The 21,046-nt window shown below is 35.2% G+C and overlaps 1 protein-coding gene across 1 annotated transcript; it reads right to left on the bottom strand.

The window, feature by feature from the left end:
* Positions 1–3,025: 3,025 nt before the first annotated feature.
* LOC111913854 (lisH domain-containing protein C1711.05) lies at positions 3,026–5,654 on the bottom strand. Its single transcript, XM_023909563.3, has 6 exons — positions 5,129–5,654; positions 4,868–4,932; positions 4,074–4,605; positions 3,852–3,941; positions 3,695–3,756; positions 3,026–3,227 (listed from the first exon to the last, which is right to left on the bottom strand). Exons 1-6 carry the CDS (start codon positions 5,282–5,284, stop codon positions 3,122–3,124), a joined length of 1,011 nt encoding a protein of 336 aa, XP_023765331.1. The 5' UTR covers positions 5,285–5,654; the 3' UTR covers positions 3,026–3,121.
* Positions 5,655–21,046: the final 15,392 nt, after the last annotated feature.

Below are 21,046 nucleotides of genomic sequence, written 5' to 3'. Positions count from 1 at the left end.
GCTATCTTGGAGAAATCCTGAATGAATCTCCAATAATATCCAACTAAACCTAGGAAACTCGGAATCTCAGATGGAGAACTCGGAACCTCCCACCTTATCACGACCTCCACTTTGGCCGGATCGACCAGAATATCGTTCTGGTTGACAAGGTGCCCCAGAACATAATCATATTGAATACATAACTATGAAGCATAAGCTATTTGATACAGGAAGACAACAACCAAAGTAGGTTATATATATATATATATATATATATATATATATATATATATATATATATATATATATATATATATATATAAGTAGGCTTATTGATAGATTGATAGATTTAGGGGTGTCGAACGGGTAAAATTTTCGGGTTTCGGGTAGAACGGGTATTTCCTTAAGAAAATAATACTCGATACCCGACCTATATTGTAATTCAGGTTTTCGGGTATTCGGGTTTGAGGTCGAGTCGCGTAATTATTGGGTATACCCGAAAATTTCTTAAATGACACTTATTGATATTTTTTTTACATGTTGGTTGGTTTAATAAAGAATTGGGTAGAAAAATACTCCATACAATTAACAAGTACATTTATAATAACAATACAAATCATTATAATATGTTATGTACTTTTTTAATTCTTTTACGTGGTATAGAGAGAAACTGAAAATTGTGATGACGGTTCAGGACTTCAGCTTCAGCGTCGAATTCCCTTTGCAAGTTTGCGTCGACTGTCGAGCCGTCGTTCATAAGAAGGAAACGAAGAGTTTTGTTTTATTTAAAGTGTGCGTACATGACTGCATTATATATTTGGTATTATTTAAAAAACGAATTCGGGTATTCGTGTATACCCGAAAATAAATATTCATATCTAAAACCCGACCTATATTATTATTGGGTTAACCTATTACCCGAATGTTCATACCCGTTACCCGTTCTATCCGACCCATTATACCCGAATTTGGAATGGATCGGATGGGTAAAACGGGTTTCAGGTTTTTTCAACAGGTCTAAATAGATTTTCAACCATCAAAGCAAGATACCAAGGAAAAAACATAATATTTAAGAAACTCGATGAACCCAAGTAGGCTTATTGATATTCCCTAGTTGTAGCCATCACCAAAAAGAAGGGAGCGAAGGATGGGAGGATTGGGGGTTTGAGTTCCTTATATAGGCTAAGAGAGTTGATTCTTCCACTAACCATTTTGATAAATCTACTTAAGTCATAAATATATGAGAACTATGCCCTCATTTAAATTTATACTATTTTTATTTTGGTATCTAATTATTCGTCGACCAAGTCCACCAAAAAACATTTAATGGATAGTTTATACTTTGTTACCCTCTTTTCATCTCTCCTTATTTAAACCACCATATTTTATTTTATTTTAACATTTCACCCTCATTTTAGTATTTATTATTCATTTTCTTTTTTGGTTATTTTTTATATCAACGGGCATTTTTTAAAAAGATTATGATTCTTGTGAATATTGACGATTATAATTTTGTTTATTATAAATATAAAAAAAATATATTAATTTTCTTGATTATGATTAGAGATGTTATTCGGTCGGTTTAATCAGTTATCAATTTGTTCCATTTGATTTGATTGATTTTTTGACTCCCAATATATTAACTGAACCGAACCAATTAAATCGACTCATTTAAAACCGAAAAACGATTAAATCCGAATAACAAACATTTGAACAACTAATCAAGTAAGAATATTTATCGAAAAACGATTAAATCCGAATACCAAACATTTGAACAACTAATTAAGTGAGAATATTTATTAATAATAACAAAAGAGTGGCTAAACTAAAAGCCCAAAATAACATACAATAGTTGAAATTAATAATATGTATAGTTATATCATATAAGTAGTTTGAATATTTTTGATAGACAACATTTATTGTGATTTAATTTGATATGTATGAGTTTGAAGTTGTTTTTTTTCCTTGTTAAGTAGTTTACTGTATAATAGTTTATCATAATGTGTTTATAAGCTCTTAAAAAATAAGTGTTGATGATTAAAAAAAATCAATAAAGAAGAAAAATAAAATAAGAATTAAAATGAGGGATGAAATGTCAAAAAGGAAAAATATGATGGTTTAAATAAGCACCAATGAGAAAAACAAGGGGTATAAACTATCTATGGAAATTAGAATCCATAAAACAAGAAAATACATTACAAATTTGAACAAGGGTATAGTTGTTAATACCGTTATAGTTTCAGCGAATTCATCAAAATCCTCATATGGAAGAATCAGCGGTCATAGGCTAAATCTCTTTTTAAATATTTTTATTATTGGATAAGGCTTTCAAGTCTTTTCCTAAACGAAATAATAAGATCAACCCATAAATTACTTACTTTAATTAATCTCCTTGTCTTTATTAAATAAACTCGTTATTTAATAAAAATACACTTTTATTTAGGAAAACTACTTAACAAATAATGAATAAAACATTCTATTAAACATTTATTTAGTTTATAAATAATAGAATATTTATTTGGTTGGTAAATAATACAATATTTATTAGATAAATTTATTCATTATTTATTTTGGACATTTTGTGGTTTTTAGTATGTATACAACAATATATCATATTGTATATTTCTTACACAATATGTCTAATAGTGTCTACTAAAGACACTTGCATACGAGGAATAGATTCTAAAGAAAGCCAACACTATTTTATCGTGATATTCATAATGAATTAGATCAAATAAAGTTAGGAGGTTGTTAAGAGTTCACTAAGGTGAGCAAGTTACGTTTTAAGCCATGAAACAAAAATGTCCTAATAAGACAAAAAAACACAATATCCGGATAAGAAATATATATATATATATATATATATATATATATATATATATATATATATATATATATATATATATATATATATATATATATATATATATATATATATATATATATATATATAATCTTAAAAAACAAAAATGTTACGATTGAATAATTTTTCAGAAGGCATTATCTTGATAAAAGTTATAACATATGACTACAAATACGAATGGTCTTTTGCAAAAATAAAGTTAAAATTCCATATCAAAATTTTGATTACAAATATCAAAGTTCATACAATTAATCAAAAAATACAAGGAAGCAACAACTCTCACTCTTGGTCAGAGTAATTGAACTTAATTGAATGAGACTGTAGATCTATTTGACCTCCTCTATAGCTTCCTCGCTTCTTTTTCGTCTTTTCATGCCGAAAACCCCTACACATTAAATAAATAACACTTTTCAATAATTTTTTCCATTTCTTACAACTAGATTGTACCGGATGTGACTTGACAAGCTTTCTAGGGCTATTTACGTATTTTGCACAAACGACGACAGATAAAAAGCATATCCTTGTCGCATCTTTTTGTGCTAAATAATAAATTGCATTTTTTGTCCCGTTGACATCAGTGTCAATCCAATCGGTACATTTCTTACAAGTAGATTGTACTGGATGTGACTTGACAAGCTTTCTAGAGCTATTTACGTCTTTTGCACAGACGACGACAGATAAAAAGCAAATCCTTGCCGCGCCTTTTTGTGTCGAACAATAAATTGCATTTTTTGTCCCGCTGACATCAGTGCCAGTCTAATCAGTCCAAGTACAATGCACATCAGACACAGTACAACATTTTTGTCCTATGTGAACATCGTGTATAAATGCATCAAGGAGATTGAGACTTACTTTCCTCTCACTAAACCTAAAACTTCTTGTGCTTTAGCACCATATCCGATATCTGCACCATCCTACAATGTGTAATAAAAGCATAAGAACAAATCAATTTAAGTACATTGCAATTTTTGTATTAAAACGTTTTTATTTATGAACAAAGAGATCATACCTTGGCCCAATATGAATTATCTTGCAACTTTTCGTGTGCGAATTCAACTTGGTCAATTTTCACCCTTTGAAATGCATTGATAGTCTTCGGCTGCAAGAAGACAAGCGAAACGTTTTCTCATAAAGCTAAATGCAAGAAATAGCAATATACTTTCATTCTTGTTAAAATACATTGATATTACATGGAATTATTTCAAGAAAGAGAAGTATACAAAGTACAAACCTCTGTTGAATCAATACGTTGCTTTTTCACAGATTTCTGAGACTTTTCTCCTTCGTTTTTCTCAGGTTTCTCATTTTCAACAATCTCTTCTTCTTTAGGAGCTTCAGTGGTGTTCTCATTTTCATCGGACAACAATCTTTTCCTTTTCTTTGAACTCTTTTTGTCTTCCTTAACCACATCTCCATTTTCAGTGTCATTTGTTGCAGGTTTGTCTTCTTGGTTGCTTTTACTCTTTTTATCCTTGGTTTTCTTCTTTGGTTCATTTACCTCCAATTCATTCACTGTATCATCTAATTTCTCTTCTTTGGTTTCACCATCAGAAGCTAAATCATGTTTGCTTTTCTTCTTCTTTTTTGGTTTAAGTTCAGATTCTTCATGAACTACTTTATCTTGTGGTATTTCATCATTGCTCATGGTGGATTTGGATTGTTCTTCATCAGCATTACTCTTCTTCTTCTTCTTCTTGGATATGGTGGTTTTCTCATCCTTTTCATCTTTTTTAGTGGATTCAATATCATCTTTGGCTTGATTACTGCATATACAAAATCTCAAATTGATGATATGGAAATATGAATATATGAATTTCAATGCATATACACGATGTTATGCTTCAAGATTCAGAAAGATGGTATTCACATTGTTCATCGATCTCCTTACATCCATACTGTTATTAGGGCTTTGAATTTTATTACGAGATTCATGAATTACGATATAAGTATGATCCATGAAAGAAGAGACATGAGAAAAAAATCATAACAATCATAGAACAAAATAAACTATGCGTATAATCCTACCAGCCATTTACGAATTTGCAGTAGATTTCTTCCAAATTAGCTGAAGAAGACTTCCACATGTCATTCTGCACAAAAAACATGATTATTGAAATTTGTTAGCTAGTCAGGGTAAACCGCATTAACTTTTAATCTCAAATTCCTCCGATTAAAGCAATTCAAATGAATTGTAGTCATTCCTAAGGTTTTTTAACCACATCAAATTTCCAAACTCCTTTCAGATGATTGTACAATACAATTTTATAAGATAAATGAAAGAGAAACCTGAATCTGAGCTTCGGACTGAAATCGCTTCAGGGTTTTGTTGAACCCACTTCGATGGAGGTAATGAAGGATGGATTGGTGGAGTATTTCTTTCGTTTCGGGGATTAAAGATGCGATTTTACTGCTTCCATCATCCTCCTTCGAAGTAGCTGTCATCTTGCTTTCCCAACTATGGTCGGATATGAAAAGTTAATAAGGGTTTAAGGGTGTTGTAAGTATTAGCAGTTCTAGGGTTTTTGCTGTTGCTATGGAGCGGGAATACGAGAAGGAGGCTTCTTCAGCTCTCTCTGCGCCGACCAGGGAGGAGCAAAGGGTTTTATTGGATGCGAACTAGGGTTTTGCTAGTGGTTCGAATCACCAATCAAGTTTTACAAATATTTGTCAAAAATTTTAAATGAAGTTTTAAAATTGTTCTCATTTAACCATCAAAATTTTAATTGTGCTAAATAGGTCATTCAAGTTACGATTTTGTTTCCATATACCCTTTGTTACCAACAGCTCTTGGTTAGCCGGTTTTCCTTGCTTAGGAAGACTTGGAATTAGAGGTCCCTTGCTAAATTTATAAAAAAAAAAAAAAAAAAAAAAAAAAAAAGGTAACTATTAAATCGTGGAGGGTTAACGACATCGTTTTGATTGTTGGAAAGTGGAAACTAAGGAACACACATATAATCAAGCTTACCACCATTATCAACCATACCACCTTTTTATACGGTCGTTTTTCTTTAAGACGATATAAACTCACAAACCCTATAAATCATATGTGAGTTCGTGAGTAATGAAGACGGTCGTTTTTCTTTAAGACGATATAAACTCACAAACCCTATAAATCATATGTGAGTTCGTGAGTAATGAAGACGGTCGTTTTTCTTTAAGACGATATAAACTCACAAACCCTATAAATCATATGTGAGTTCGTGAGTAATGAAGACGGGAGAAGAGGGAAATGTTGGCTTTAGCGTGTGAGATACTCTATCATGGGGTGTTTTTACTGAATCCTCTTTAGTATGAAGACGTAAGCAGTGAAAAAAGTCCCAAAATTCAATTATGGGTCACTCACCTACGACTCATTCATGGATGAACTCAGGGATGTGATTAATTATCGAAGGGCTTAAAAAAGCTTCAACATTAAGTGAACTATATCATATTCCTAGACTATTATTATGGAATTAGTGGTCCTTTGTTAGTTTACGTTGATCAGTTTAATGACTATATATTTGATTAGATGTGAGATGAAGCCTTACCACAAGCTGAAGAAATGTCAATCCCCGTCTGAGGATGAATATGAAGAAGAAGATTCCCTCTCGTTATGTAATGACATTCCATTGTTACACACTCTTAAAGACGAGGTAACATCCACTTTCAACAACACTCTAAATGATAAATTCTTAAGTAAACTAGTTGTTACGGATGAGTCAAAAGAGAAAAATAATGATTCACAAAATATGAGCCTCTTTGGTAATACTAGGAAGCCTTATTTCCTTATCTACGATCCTACCCAACATTGGAAGTTACAAAAAAAAAAAACAATGATGTGTATGCATTTTAAATCACCAAAAAAACTAAAAGTGATGTTACAAAACTACGTTGTTGCTAATGGTTACAATAAGCAGGACAAATAACATAAATAAGAAGATAAAGAGGAAATACATATCGGTGACCACATCAGGTGCTGCACGAGCCTCCTTGACTGTCAGTTGAAATGCCTTGTTTCGCCTTCGCCTTGCCCTGACAACCATCGGTAATCTTCAATGGTCCTCCTGTTGTTATATGTGTGTGTGTGCTCGTACTTTGAGGGAATTCACTAAGCTTTGTCTTACAGTTTTTAGTTTATCGTTTCAAATACTTTAGAGGATCGTGGGAAGGCAAAGGCGTGATCATACATAGCTTCTTGTTTTGTATCACTGGGTCTTGAATAATGCTTCTGAAACAGTGACTCTTTTTATAAACAATGTTGATTAATGGTTGATGTTGAAAATTTTAAAATTATTGTGATTTTTAGAGTGTTACAAGTTGGTATTAGAGCCTTGGTTTGAGAGAATTGGATGAACATTCGTGTGAATCCAGACTCAAACTAAGGAACTGCAAAAGTTTTTAAAATGATTTTCAAAAGTAAACAAGGAAGGATGCGATGTGTACAATTAGTCGGAGCAAGAAAGTATACCCCAAATTACCCAAACTATTATTTGATATTATGTTTATGTTAGAACAACATGCTAGTGATAGGCTAGGGATCTTTAGAATTTGCATGATAGAATTGCCTGATAATTGATGCCTGATAGCCTAAGATTCTTTCTTGTATGGAATTGACATCATTATTGTAGTTGCTTGGTGTATGCATCATAGATGTACATAACTAAGATTCTATAGCCTGAGAATGTTTGGTTTAGCCTTATTTCTTATTCTTTTTTAATGAAGGGCTTAGGATAGAATCAAGTATTCGATTGTCTATAGGCTCTAGTGTTATGTATGATTACCATACACGAGTGTTGCAGGGTTGGTGGAAGTTTTATGGATGGGTTATGTGAGAGCAATCGACCATTTGAGTAATAACCATGCTTTCTCTAGGGAGTGAGAATATGATGTATGTGTATTTAATGTGTGTTGTTATGGTCGTTGTGATGATCTTCTGAGACAAATACAGGTAGGTTCGGAAGGTAGTGTAGGCCCGTACTACTGGAAGGACAGGACCCGTACGTGTAGCAGGGAAGTCACAACCCATATGGTTTTGTTGATTAGAATATATCATATGGTATAAAATGCACCTCATCTGATATTTTCTGGTTTATTTTCAGTATGGTGGTTACGAAGAGATTCAATTTAGGAGTTGGATCGAGTGGCCATGATAGACCATGGTTGACTGAGGATAATATTAGGGTGTTGATTTCTTTTGAGGTTGTGACTGTTGTCCGGGGACATATATCAGAGTTGTTTGGGTCTAGAAAGACCTCCATGATGGAGTACTTTGATGACCGTTATGTTGCACTTATTGAGGCTGTTGTTGCTGTAGTGACCACGGTCGTTGCGTCCGCTGGGGTTCATGGAGAGCGAGCCTTCCAGTATCGGGACTTCGACAATACGAAACCCCTAGTGTTTGATGGGGTTCATGATCCAATCATTTTTTTAAGGTGGCTGTCCGATGTTGAGGGATGTTTCTTTACTTGCTCCTGCCCAGCTGACCAGAAGGTCAAGTGAGCCCTGAACCTTCTCAGTTTGGGGGCAAAGGATTGGTGGAGTTTGGGCCCAAGAGTATTTGGACTTAACGCAAGGGACTGAATTGGTGATGGAGATCACCAAGATGATCACATAGAGAGTACTATTTTGCCCTGATTTTGCTACTTCTGAGCAAGCTCAGATGACCCGATACTCAAGCATGCTCGAGACGGACATCCGCCAGTTTGTCTCTACTCAACGTTATGGTACACTTGTGGAGTTACAGGAGGCTGCTAGGTGGTGGGAGTTTGAGTTGGAGCTCCAGACAAAGGAGTTGTGGCAGGCTCCAATGCAATCGCAACCTGCGGTTCAAGGCCACTGATGTGAAATATGGGAGTTATAGAGGCCACACTTTTGACAAGTGCGACAAGGTTCATGAGGGTCCTTGTCGATATACTTTTGGGTGCCACAAATATGGCAAGGAGGGGCATTACACCAAGGACTGTCGTCAACAGGTTCCATCACTGACCACTAGGAACTGTTTTCATTGTGAGCAGGTTGGCCACGTAAGGGCCAATTGTCCTTTGCTCATTGCAGGATCGGCATAGGCTCCAATTCCAGCTACTTTGAGGATCACTGATGGGCGCTAGGGTAGGGCGGAGCCAAAGGGCTTGAGGCTGTGCTTTTCAGCTCACGGTATTGGAGGTCAGGGCGGTGCCAGACGTCGTTACTGGTATGTTTCCATTTATCATTTTGTCAATTATTTTATGGTATGCTTATGTTTATGTTTCTAATAGGTACATTCTTAGTTAATTCGTTTCCTGCTCTTGTTTTATTCGACTCAGGTGCGAGTCGGTTCTTTGTAGCTCAATATTTTAGTAGGGATTTCGATACGACCCATGGAGAGTTAGAGTGTCCGTTGTGGGTTTCTATCACTAACGAACATGGAATTTTTGCGTCCATAGTGTATCATGGGTGTGTCTTGGAGATCTTCGGGATGCCTTATACACTTGATTTGATTCCTATCCCCATGGGGGATGTGTTGGATTAGGTGTCTAAGTTCATAACTATTATGGGATGTACTCGATCCGATCAGCATGATCCATTTGGGTTACATGGCATCATGCATTTGGATAGACTAAAATGAGAGAAATAACACTTATGGTTTATTAATATATTATAAGTTCTAATATATTAATAGGATTATTTAATTAGTATTGATCAAGAATTAATTTGGAATTAATTAAGTGATCAAAAGAAGACTAATTAAATATATGGGTTGATTGTGTAAATCATCCATACTTGTATAGTGGGCTAATGCGCCATGGATTATCAAGTTGGGCTAAAACCCAATCAACCCATGGATCATGGAAATGAAGAGCCATGTCAAATTAGGGTTTACATGGTGAAACCTTAATCATGACACACTATATAAGCAATATGTTGTAGACCAAAATCGGTACTAGTGTGTGAACAAGAGGGCATATCCGATTTTAGTAGTGTGAGATTTTTCTCAAGGGTTATTCCAAGTGCATTTGGTGTTGTGTGAGACATTTGAGGCATCACACTTAGGGTGCTAGGCTCACAAGGTTTTCAAGAAATCCAAGTCACTACAAGGTATGCTTTCTTACTATCTTTTATGGTTAAAAGTTCTCTTGTATGCTAAATAGGTTAAGAACCTTGGAAAATCAATTTTGCATGTATCATAGATAAAACATAGATCCAAGGTTTCTAGGGTTGCATGTACACCATAGGAGTGTTAGAATGCTCAAAACCCAACAGTGGTATTAGAGCCTAGGCTTGTTTTCTTGTTATACTTGCAAAATTGGTTGAAAATCGAAGTTTGTATGCTGTCTGGACAGCAAACTCGCTGAGTCCATGAAGGGACTTGACGAGTCCAAGAAAAAACTCATCCAACTCGTCGAGTTGGCTCGTGCACTCGACGAGTTGGACCCCCAGACCACATATCTTCGACTGTTTTGGCTGGAATTGGACTAGGAACATTACCCTAAGCTGTTTTTCAACTTATAAACCTATTTTTGGTGTGGTAATGTTCATGCTAATCCAATTTCTAAGATAATTGTTAATAGTATTAGTTTAATGGCTAGGCTAATTACATGAAAAAATTTGATTAAATTATCTTGTTCTTATGAGCTGCCTAGATTAATAGAAAAGTTATGTGAAGTTGTTGTTTTCAATCCAAATTAATCTAAGAGTTGATTCTAAAATGTGTTTTTGTAACTTGTCCTCAAGTTATATGAAAAGTCACATTTAAGATTCATAAAACTCATAAATATTTTCATGGGTTATGAACAAAGAAAAAGTCATATTCTTTTAATAGTTTAAAGTCTTCCATAACTTGTCCTCAAGTTATGGAACTTGAAGGGTTTTTGAATTAAAACTACTTTAAACACATAAGTTATGGAAATTGAATAGTTTGAATAGTTTTAAAACTTGCCCTCAAGTTTTGGAATTTGAAAAAGTTTTCCTTTATCAATACTTTAATTCCAAGTTAAGTCCTTAGAATTTTAAAAGTTAAAATTCAACCCTTATACTTTATAATATTAGAAGTTAAATATATATATATATATATATATATATATATATATATATATATATATATATATATATATATATATATAAGAGCAAGTCGTCTTACCATTAGTAGGCCTCATTCACGAAGCCGGTCTATATAGGGGTTTAAGGTTATTGCCTATAAAATGGCAGCTTAATGGGTGTCCACTCTCACCCACCGCTTCCTTGACTGGTGGAGGGTCGTTAGCCGAACGGGTAGGACAAAGACTATAATTCTCCCTTCATTAAAAGTATTAATGATAAATATAAAGTAACTATTTTTTTTATAATTCCTAATCTTAGTTACTTTAGGAAAATGTGAATAAGGTGTTAATCCATTAAATTACACTTTGCACTTTGCTTAAGTCGGTTAGTGGGGCGTGTGTGGTTAACCGGCACACTAACTTGATTTAACAAGGTAGGCAAATGGTAACTTAATATTTATCATAGTATCGGTGGAGCGTATGTGGTTAACCGAAACATCGATTGAGGGGTAAAAATTAAGGGTACCAAGTATATTTGCATGGTTATTCACACCTTGTTTTGTGATCTTCGGCATCCCAGTCACAAAATCTGAAGGACACACTCAAGATTGAAACATGCCATTGAAAGTTCAATGAATCTCAAAAGATCTAGGAGTTTCAAATCCAATTAAAACCTAATAACTTATTTCGGTTTTCTTGGTGGAAATTGGTGAATCGTCATTCACCTACCTTCAAATATTTTATAGCCTGGATTACGGCATCCCTCTTCCAAGTTATAAAATATTGTGTTGGGTCCTAACCTTAATATTTTATATTGGGTGTTATATTAAGGATTTAAATCAACTAACTTGAATTTCTTCCTTTGTAGATGTCTGGTTCAGACAGCAATGATCTTCCCAAATCTTATGGAACAAGCTTTCCTAATGAAGATGACTTCCTGAGTTTGGCTCATGAAAATCATACTTCTCTTCCTCCTCCTCCTCCAATTATTCTCCCTGACCCACAAGCTCAAAGACTTGAAAAATTCAAGGTCGCTCAAGCCCTACTAGCGATGAAACATGAAGATGGAAGACCTGTGTGCACTCATGTCTTAGGAATGAAGTCACACATTGACAGGTTGAGAATGTTGGGTGTCATTGTCCCAAGGAATTTGGCTATTGACTGGGTCCTTTAGTCACTTCCTGAGTCATATAGTAAGTTATTAAAGACTACTATGTGACAGATCTCGACATGACCCTATTAGATCTTTCTTATTTTCTTATTGCTGTTGAATCAGAAATGATTTGGCACAATAGTCAAGCAAATATGGGTGGAAGGTCTAATTCTCAAACTTTCACGGACATGGACAATTGTAACATTGGAAGTCCAGAAAAGCTTTCTCCTCCCAATGGAAAGGGATCGGCCTTGGTCAACCCGGTTGGCCGGAAGGTAAAGAGAAAGTCTAAGTCTGGAATAGCCTTTTGTACCATTCCCGATGAGTCTATATGTTTTCATTGTGAAGAAAAAGGGCATTGGAAGCGAAGCTGTCCTAGCTACCTGAAGGATCTGAAAGGAATCAAAAAGTTTGACTCTAATTCAGGTAAGTCCACTATCTAACTTTGTTAAGTTCCTAATTGTTGATTATCAATACATGATGTGACTAAGTTACATTTTGATGTTTGGCAGGATCAAGCAAAGGAAAGGAAACTTAAAGAAAGAGTATGCCGAATCTGATCACAAAGATGGATTTCTATCGCATGGTTAAAGAGCAGATTTTTGAGTTACCACTTAGGGGTTATGATAGATTGCTAGACAACATGTAATAGAATAGTTTTTCATTTCAAGTTGCATTGTAAGGAAAAGTTTTCCACATCTTTATAAATAAATAAAATTTTGTTTTATTTTAGTTTATATCTCCTTGCAATGACTTTTATTGAAAATTGATCTTTATATGTTTCTAGCAATAATGGAAATGTGAATTTGATTCTTTCGTTGGTGGTAGTGTCTAAATTTACCAAATAAGGAAAGTTTCACATCACCCAAGCTTTCAGTTGGATAGAAACTTGGAATCATACAAGTTGTACAGTATGATGGATGAGAACTTTCAGCTTTGGAAAATTAAGACTAGTTCCTTGTTCACATGTATATGAGAGTCAAGTGAAGGACCAAGGGATCGAATACACATTCTTGTGCACTGATCAAGGTCCACCACAAAAGGTTGATAAGACTATTCGTTATGATTTACTAAGGTTTAGTAAATATGGTTATACTTACAAGGTTAAGTATAATTCTGAAACATTAAAAAAATTTCAGTGTATAGCAGGACGGATGAGAAGAATCAAATTAGGCAGAAGGATAAAAGTTTTTCAAATCTGAAAAGATGAGAGAGTACTTTAGTATCATGTTTTGTGTTCATTTTAATGATTAAGAAGCTATGTCACAATTGGTCCTCTAAAGACATCTTAGTGCATTCATATGGCTAAGAAGAGGAATCAAGAATTGTTGAAATGGTTAAATCAAGAAGATGAGTCAAGCTTCGTTCCAAAAACAATTCTTAGAGTCATACTCCAAGAATGTAACTTGAGTGACATATCTTAAAGAAAGGTTTATAACACTAGTCAAATGTAAGAGTAAAGTATGTCCCACTCTTGTACATTTGAAATTGGTAAGTTGTGATGTTTTGGATAAAACATAGACCAACTTAAGGCTGATTGTGTGAAGTATTTGTCTTGATAAAGAATCTGCACTATCTCTTGAATATTTGGCAAGTGAGTCTTATATGTCAAGAGGAAAGTGGGAGTCTTAAAGATCTTGGAAATACTTCCAGATCTAATCAAGAAGGAAAAAACATATAGTTTATCACTAGCACACGACTTGAGGTTTATAACCTATCGTGTTGACATATTCTTATTTTTGTTAAAGTTGGCTTTGCATATGAGTTCTGAGAGTTCTCAATTGGTTGCATAACAACTTGGAAGCAATGGCAGGCCCTTGTGCTGCTAGGTGGCAAAAAGTTGAGACTGCACAGGTTCAATCCATAAGAGTTTGGATTTGTCACTAACCTTGTCTTGTGATTATGGTTTTGACAAATTCACATGGATAGGAACACATACACCATAAAATCTAAGTGTCATAAGGTTTCTCTTCGATTCATGAAAATGATGGTGCGGAAACAATTTCACTAAGTAGATTTTAACTAGATAGCAATTGTGATATCTACATTCTCAAAGTCGTTAGTGGAGCATGTGTGGTTAACCGACACACTAACATGGACTTGTGAGAAATGACAAATGCCTAAACAATTAAGACTATGATTACAACATCCCTTTTCATAGTTCTGAAATTGTTTAGACACACATGTGTGCTATCTAAGGAAAGGTGTATGATTTTGATAAAGTTTTGTTAAAAGCATCTCGTATCAGAAATACAAACTTTGGTAAGAAGGTCAATAAAGTATTGATTTCTAGAAGTTCAGCAGATTTCTGAGTACATGTCAAAGCTAGTGGGAGCATAAGCTTCATGCTAATAATCATCATGCAAGTGGGAGCATGATAATTATAACAAGTGTTGCAAGTTAGCAACGTTAATTATAGAAAAACAAAAGATTTCAATTGGAAAAACTTGTTTTGCTATAATTAATGGAGAGGAAATTATACTTCACTTCAATTCTAAAAGCTTAGATTGAGGTTTTAATTATATTTAGTCAAGGGTATATATATGAATTTCATGTTGGAATGGCTCAACATAAGGAAATTCTATATGGGTCTATTATTTGCGTTCTAAAATCCGATTATGATTATGGCATCCCTTTTCATAATCTAAATTATGAGAACTTGGCATATAGAAATAGAAATATTATAGCAAAAGACTGGTCTAGTATCATGTCTTTATGAATCGTGTCCCATATGCTTCGGATATATGATCGATTGCATGTGCTATAAGATTCATCTGTTCTAAATTTTCCAAATGCCCAGAGCATTAAGAGGGAAAAGTACTAGAACTAGATATGACTAATTTGATTAAGCAATTGTTGAGGACAATCTAAGGTTTACCCAAGATTGGTTGCTCAGGGACAGTTGGAAGTATAGTGTTAATCTTGGAAGGACCATATTGACATATTCTGAAAAGAGGCAACTCTTGTTTAGGAGTAAAAGTCAAAAGGGGAATATGGAAATGTTCCCATAGGTGGAAAGTATTCATTAAATCTGTGTAGATTAGGAAACTTAATGCAAAAAGAATGTTCAAAGGCAATGAACTTTGAATATAAGACTTCGTTTCTATGGAGTTGATCTCCATTGGAATACTCTGTAATGCCTGTTGACAAGTCTTTGTGACTTTGTGCATAATCATTACAAGAGGACGAATGCATATAAGTTTAGAATCAAACAGATTTAGGTAAATGGCAGGAATTTGGAATTATTGCAGTTGCGGTAAGGATTTGGGATTGCGAAATGAGTATCACTGCAATTATGTTCAGTCGATCTATTTCACAGAGAAAAGATCATAGAAAGAACATAGTGTGCATACTTGGCGTATGGTATGACTAGTGTTTAGAAAAACATAGTGTACATGCTTGGAGCATGGGATAACTATTGTTTTAATTCAAGTATAAAGTTGATAGTTTGAAACCGTATGCAATGAATGATGGGTAATCAATATGGTGGTAAATAAAAGATGTTTTATTTATATTCATAAGTTCCGAGACCATATTGGATTCGATTATTCTTGTGTTTCATTTTGCATGTTTTTACTTCCAGAATAACTAAGTCGCTCTTCCTGGATGACTAAGTTATCCAAACCATCCACAGTCGGTTATATGTTGGAAGTAGATATGAATCAAGACTGTCATGGGTTGGATTGTAGAGGTCTAAGATGTTGGACAAAGTGGTGCTACAACACTCATGAGTGCTCATAAGTTCTGAGTATTGGATTCAACCCACGCTCACTGATATCACTTCATGGAATTTATCTCGAGTGGTCGTGAGACGGTAGTATCATATAAGTCTTCAAACCTAAAGATATGACTTGTTTCCTATGAGTTGGTTATACATTGATCGTATGAAAAACGCATTGGTAACTCGATGTTATAAAATGTACCTTTTTGTATGATTCAACAAGTAGAAAAACAAGCATATGAGTCGAAGTTTATATGTTCCTTCTTGGATTAGAAGCGATATCTGGGCCCATCGATGATTTTGTGTTGACCGATGTACCGGGCCCGGTCATAACTAAGTTGATCTGTTCACTTAAGTTCTATGTCAAACAAATCAGAAATCGGGAAACAAACTACTGGACAATAAGTAAGACATTATTCCATGTATTTGTCCGACTAATATCTAGAACAAAGGATTATATGATCACTTATCTTAAATGGAATATCATCGTCACCTCAGTTTCGCAAGACCTTGAAAGAGTTACGATTGCTGATCGGTTCCTGAAGTTATTCTTGCAGATATAGTTATTAGACTTATCCAAGTGGGAGACTGTTGAATTAGGTGTCTAAGTTCATAACTATCCTGGGATGTACTTGACCCGATCAGCATGGTCCATTTGGGTTGCATGGCATCATGCATTTGGATAGACTAAAATGAGAGAAATAACACTTATGGTTTATTAATATATTATACGTTCTAATATATTAATAGGATTATTTAATTAGTATTGATCAAGAATTAATTTGGAAGTAATTAAGTGATCAAAAGAAGACTAATTAAATATATGGGTTGATTGTGTAAATCATCCATACTTGTATAGTGGGCTAATGCTCCATGGATTATCAAGTTGGGCTAAAACCCATAGGATGCTCCATGGTGTTTATAGAACCCATGGATCATGGAAATGAAGAGCCATGTCAAATTAGGGTTTACATGGTGAAACCTTAATCATGACACACTATATAAGCAATATGTTGTAGACCAAATTCGGTACTAGTGTGTGAACAAGAGGGCATATTCGATTTTAGTAGTGTGCCATTTTTCTCAAAGGGTTATTCCAAGTGCATTTGGTGTTGTGTGAGACATTCGAGGCATCACACTTGGGGTGCTAGGCTCACAAGGTTTTCAAGGAATCCAAATCACTACAAGGTATGTTTTCTTACTATCTTTTATGATTAAAACTTCCCTTGTATGCTAGATAGGTTAAGAACCTTGGAAAATTAATTTTGCATGTATCATAGATAAAACATAGATCCAAGGTTTCTAGGCTTTCATGTACACCATAGGAGTGTTAGAATGCTCAAAACCCAACAGGATGTATGCATGATAATAGGATATACTGGCTAAGCAGATTTGGTGCTATGATTAACTGTGAGGGTCAGCGAGTGATAGTTCGAATCCCAAGTGGGGGATAACTGGTCATCTATGGAGAGGGTACTAGGATTGGATCAGGTTTTTGTTCAGCGGCTATGGCTCGACAGTACATTCAACATAGTTGTATGGTGGTTACGAAGAGATTCAATTTATTTTCAGTATGGTATAAAATGCACCTCATCTGATATTTTCTGGTATTTTCTGGTTTATTTTCAGTATGGTGGTTACGAAGAGATTCAATTTAGGAGTTGGATCGAGTGGCCATGATAGACCATGGTTGACTGAGGATAATGTTAGGGTGTTGATTTCTTTTGAGGTTGTGACTGTTGTCCGGGGACATATATCAGAGTTGTTTGGGTCTAGAAAGACCTCCATGATGGAGTACTTTGATGACCGTTATGTTGCACTTATTGAGGCTGTTGTTGCTGTAGTGACCACGGTCGTTGCGTCCGCTGGGGTTCATGGAGAGCGAGCCTTCCAGTACCGGGACTTCGACAATACGAAACCCCTAGTGTTTGATGGGGTTCATGATCCAATCATTTTTTTAAGGTGGCTGTCCGATGTTGAGGGATGTTTCTTTACTTGCTCCTGCCCAGCTGACCAGAAGGTCAAGTGAGCCCTGAACCTTCTCAGTTTGGGGGCAAAGGATTGGTGGAGTTTGGGCCCAAGAGTATTTGGACTTAACGCAAGGGACTGAATTGGTGATGGAGATCACCAAGATGATCACAGAGAGAGTACTATTTTGCCCTGATTTTGCTACTTCTGAGCAAGCTCAGATGACCCGATACTCAAGCATGCTCGAGACGGACATCCTCCAGTTTGTCTCTACTCAACGTTATGGTACACTTGTGGAGTTACAGGAGGCTGCTAGGTGGTGGGAGTTTGAGTTGGAGCTCCAGACAAAGGAGTTGTGGCAGGCTCCAATGCAATCGCAACCTGCGGTTCAAGGCCACTGATGTGAAATATGGGAGTTATAGAGGCCACACTTTTGACAAGTGCGACAAGGTTCATGAGGGTCCTTGTCGATATACTTTTGGGTGCCACAAATATGGCAAGGAGGGGCATTACACCAAGGACTGTCGTCAACAGGTTCCATCACTGACCACTAGGAACTGTTTTCATTGTGAGCAGGTTGGCCACGTAAGGGCCAATTGTCCTTTGCTCATTGCAGGATCGGCATAGGCTCCAATTCCAGCTACTTTGAGGATCACTGATGGGCGCTAGGGTAGGGCGGAGCCAAAGGGCTTGAGGCTGTGCTTTTCAGCTCACGGTATTGGAGGTCAGGGCGGTGCCAGACGTCGTTACTGGTATGTTTCCATTTATCATTTTGTCAATTATTTTATGGTATGCTTATGTTTATGTTTCTAATAGGTACATTCTTAGTTAATTCGTTTCCTGCTCTTGTTTTATTCGACTCAGGTGCGAGTCGGTTCTTTGTAGCTCAATATTTTAGTAGGGATTTCGATACGACCCATGGAGAGTTAGAGTGTCCGTTGTGGGTTTCTATCACTAACGAACATGGAATTTTTGCGTCCATAGTGTATCATGGGTGTGTCTTGGAGATCTTCGGGATGCCTTATACACTTGATTTGATTCCTATCCCCATGGGGGATGTGTTGGATTAGGTGTCTAAGTTCATAACTATTATGGGATGTACTCGATCCGATCAGCATGATCCATTTGGGTTACATGGCATCATGCATTTGGATAGACTAAAATGAGAGAAATAACACTTATGGTTTATTAATATATTATAAGTTCTAATATATTAATAGGATTATTTAATTAGTATTGATCAAGAATTAATTTGGAATTAATTAAGTGATCAAAAGAAGACTAATTAAATATATGGGTTGATTGTGTAAATCATCCATACTTGTATAGTGGGCTAATGCGCCATGGATTATCAAGTTGGGCTAAAACCCAATCAACCCATGGATCATGGAAATGAAGAGCCATGTCAAATTAGGGTTTACATGGTGAAACCTTAATCATGACACACTATATAAGCAATATGTTGTAGACCAAAATCGGTACTAGTGTGTGAACAAGAGGGCATATCCGATTTTAGTAGTGTGAGATTTTTCTCAAGGGTTATTCCAAGTGCATTTGGTGTTGTGTGAGACATTTGAGGCATCACACTTAGGGTGCTAGGCTCACAAGGTTTTCAAGAAATCCAAATCACTACAAGGTATGCTTTCTTACTATCTTTTATGGTTAAAAGTTCCCTTGTATGCTAAATAGGTTAAGAACCTTGGAAAATCAATTTTGCATGTATCATAGATAAAACATAGATCCAAGGTTTCTAGGGTTGCATGTACACCATAGGAGTGTTAGAATGCTCAAAACCCAACAGTGGTATTAGAGCCTAGGCTTGTTTTCTTGTTATACTTGCAAAATTGGTTGAAAATCGAAGTTTGTATGCTGTCTGGACAGCAAACTCGCTGAGTCCATGAAGGGACTTGACGAGTCCAAGAAAAAACTCATCCAACTCGTCGAGTTGGCTCGTGCACTCGACGAGTTGGACCCCCAGACCACATATCTTCGACTGTTTTGGCTGGAATTGGACTAGGAACATTACCCTAAGCTGTTTTTCAACTTATAAACCTATTTTTGGTGTGGTAATGTTCATGCTAATCCAATTTCTAAGATAATTGTTAATAGTATTAGTTTAATGGCTAGGCTAATTACATGAAAAAATTTGATTAAATTATCTTGTTCTTATGAGCTGCCTAGATTAATAGAAAAGTTATGTGAAGTTGTTGTTTTCAATCCAAATTAATCTAAGAGTTGATTCTAAAATGTGTTTTTGTAACTTGTCCTCAAGTTATATGAAAAGTCACATTTAAGATTCATAAAACTCATAAATATTTTCATGGGTTATGAACAAAGAAAAAGTCATATTCTTTTAATAGTTTAAAGTCTTCCATAACTTGTCCTCAAGTTATGGAACTTGAAGGGTTTTTGAATTAAAACTACTTTAAACACATAAGTTATGGAAATTGAATAGTTTGAATAGTTTTAAAACTTGCCCTCAAGTTTTGGAATTTGAAAAAGTTTTCCTTTATCAATACTTTAATTCCAAGTTAAGTCCTTAGAATTTTAAAAGTTAAAATTCAACCCTTATACTTTATAATATTAGAAGTTAAATATATATATATATATATATATATATATATATATATATATATATATAAGAGCAAGTCGTCTTACCATTAGTAGGCCTCATTCACGAAGCCGGTCTATATAGGGGTTTAAGGTTATTGCCTATAAAATGGCAGCTTAATGGGTGTCCACTCTCACCCACCGCTTCCTTGACTGGTGGAGGGTCGTTAGCCGAACGGGTAGGACAAAGACTATAATTCTCCCTTCATTAAAAGTATTAATGATAAATATAAAGTAACTATTTTTTTTATAATTCCTAATCTTAGTTACTTTAGGAAAATGTGAATAAGGTGTTAATCCATTAAATTACACTTTGCACTTTGCTTAAGTCGGTTAGTGGGGCGTGTGTGGTTAACCGGCACACTAACTTGATTTAACAAGGTAGGCAAATGGTAACTTAATATTTATCATAGTATCGGTGGAGCGTATGTGGTTAACCGAAACATCGATTGAGGGGTAAAAATTAAGGGTACCAAGTATATTTGCATGGTTATTCACACCTTGTTTTGTGATCTTCGGCATCCCAGTCACAAAATCTGAAGGACACACTCAAGATTGAAACATGCCATTGAAAGTTCAATGAATCTCAAAAGATCTAGGAGTTTCAAATCCAATTAAAACCTAATAACTTATTTCGGTTTTCTTGGTGGAAATTGGTGAATCGTCATTCACCTACCTTCAAATATTTTATAGCCTGGATTACGGCATCCCTCTTCCAAGTTATAAAATATTGTGTTGGGTCCTAACCTTAATATTTT

The sequence above is a fragment of the Lactuca sativa genome, chromosome 5 (assembly GCF_002870075.4).
Source record: "Lactuca sativa cultivar Salinas chromosome 5, Lsat_Salinas_v11, whole genome shotgun sequence".
NCBI lineage: Eukaryota > Viridiplantae > Streptophyta > Magnoliopsida > Asterales > Asteraceae > Lactuca > Lactuca sativa.
The sequence above is the reverse complement of the archived record's forward strand: the minus strand, read 5'-3'. Positions and strand labels throughout refer to the sequence as shown.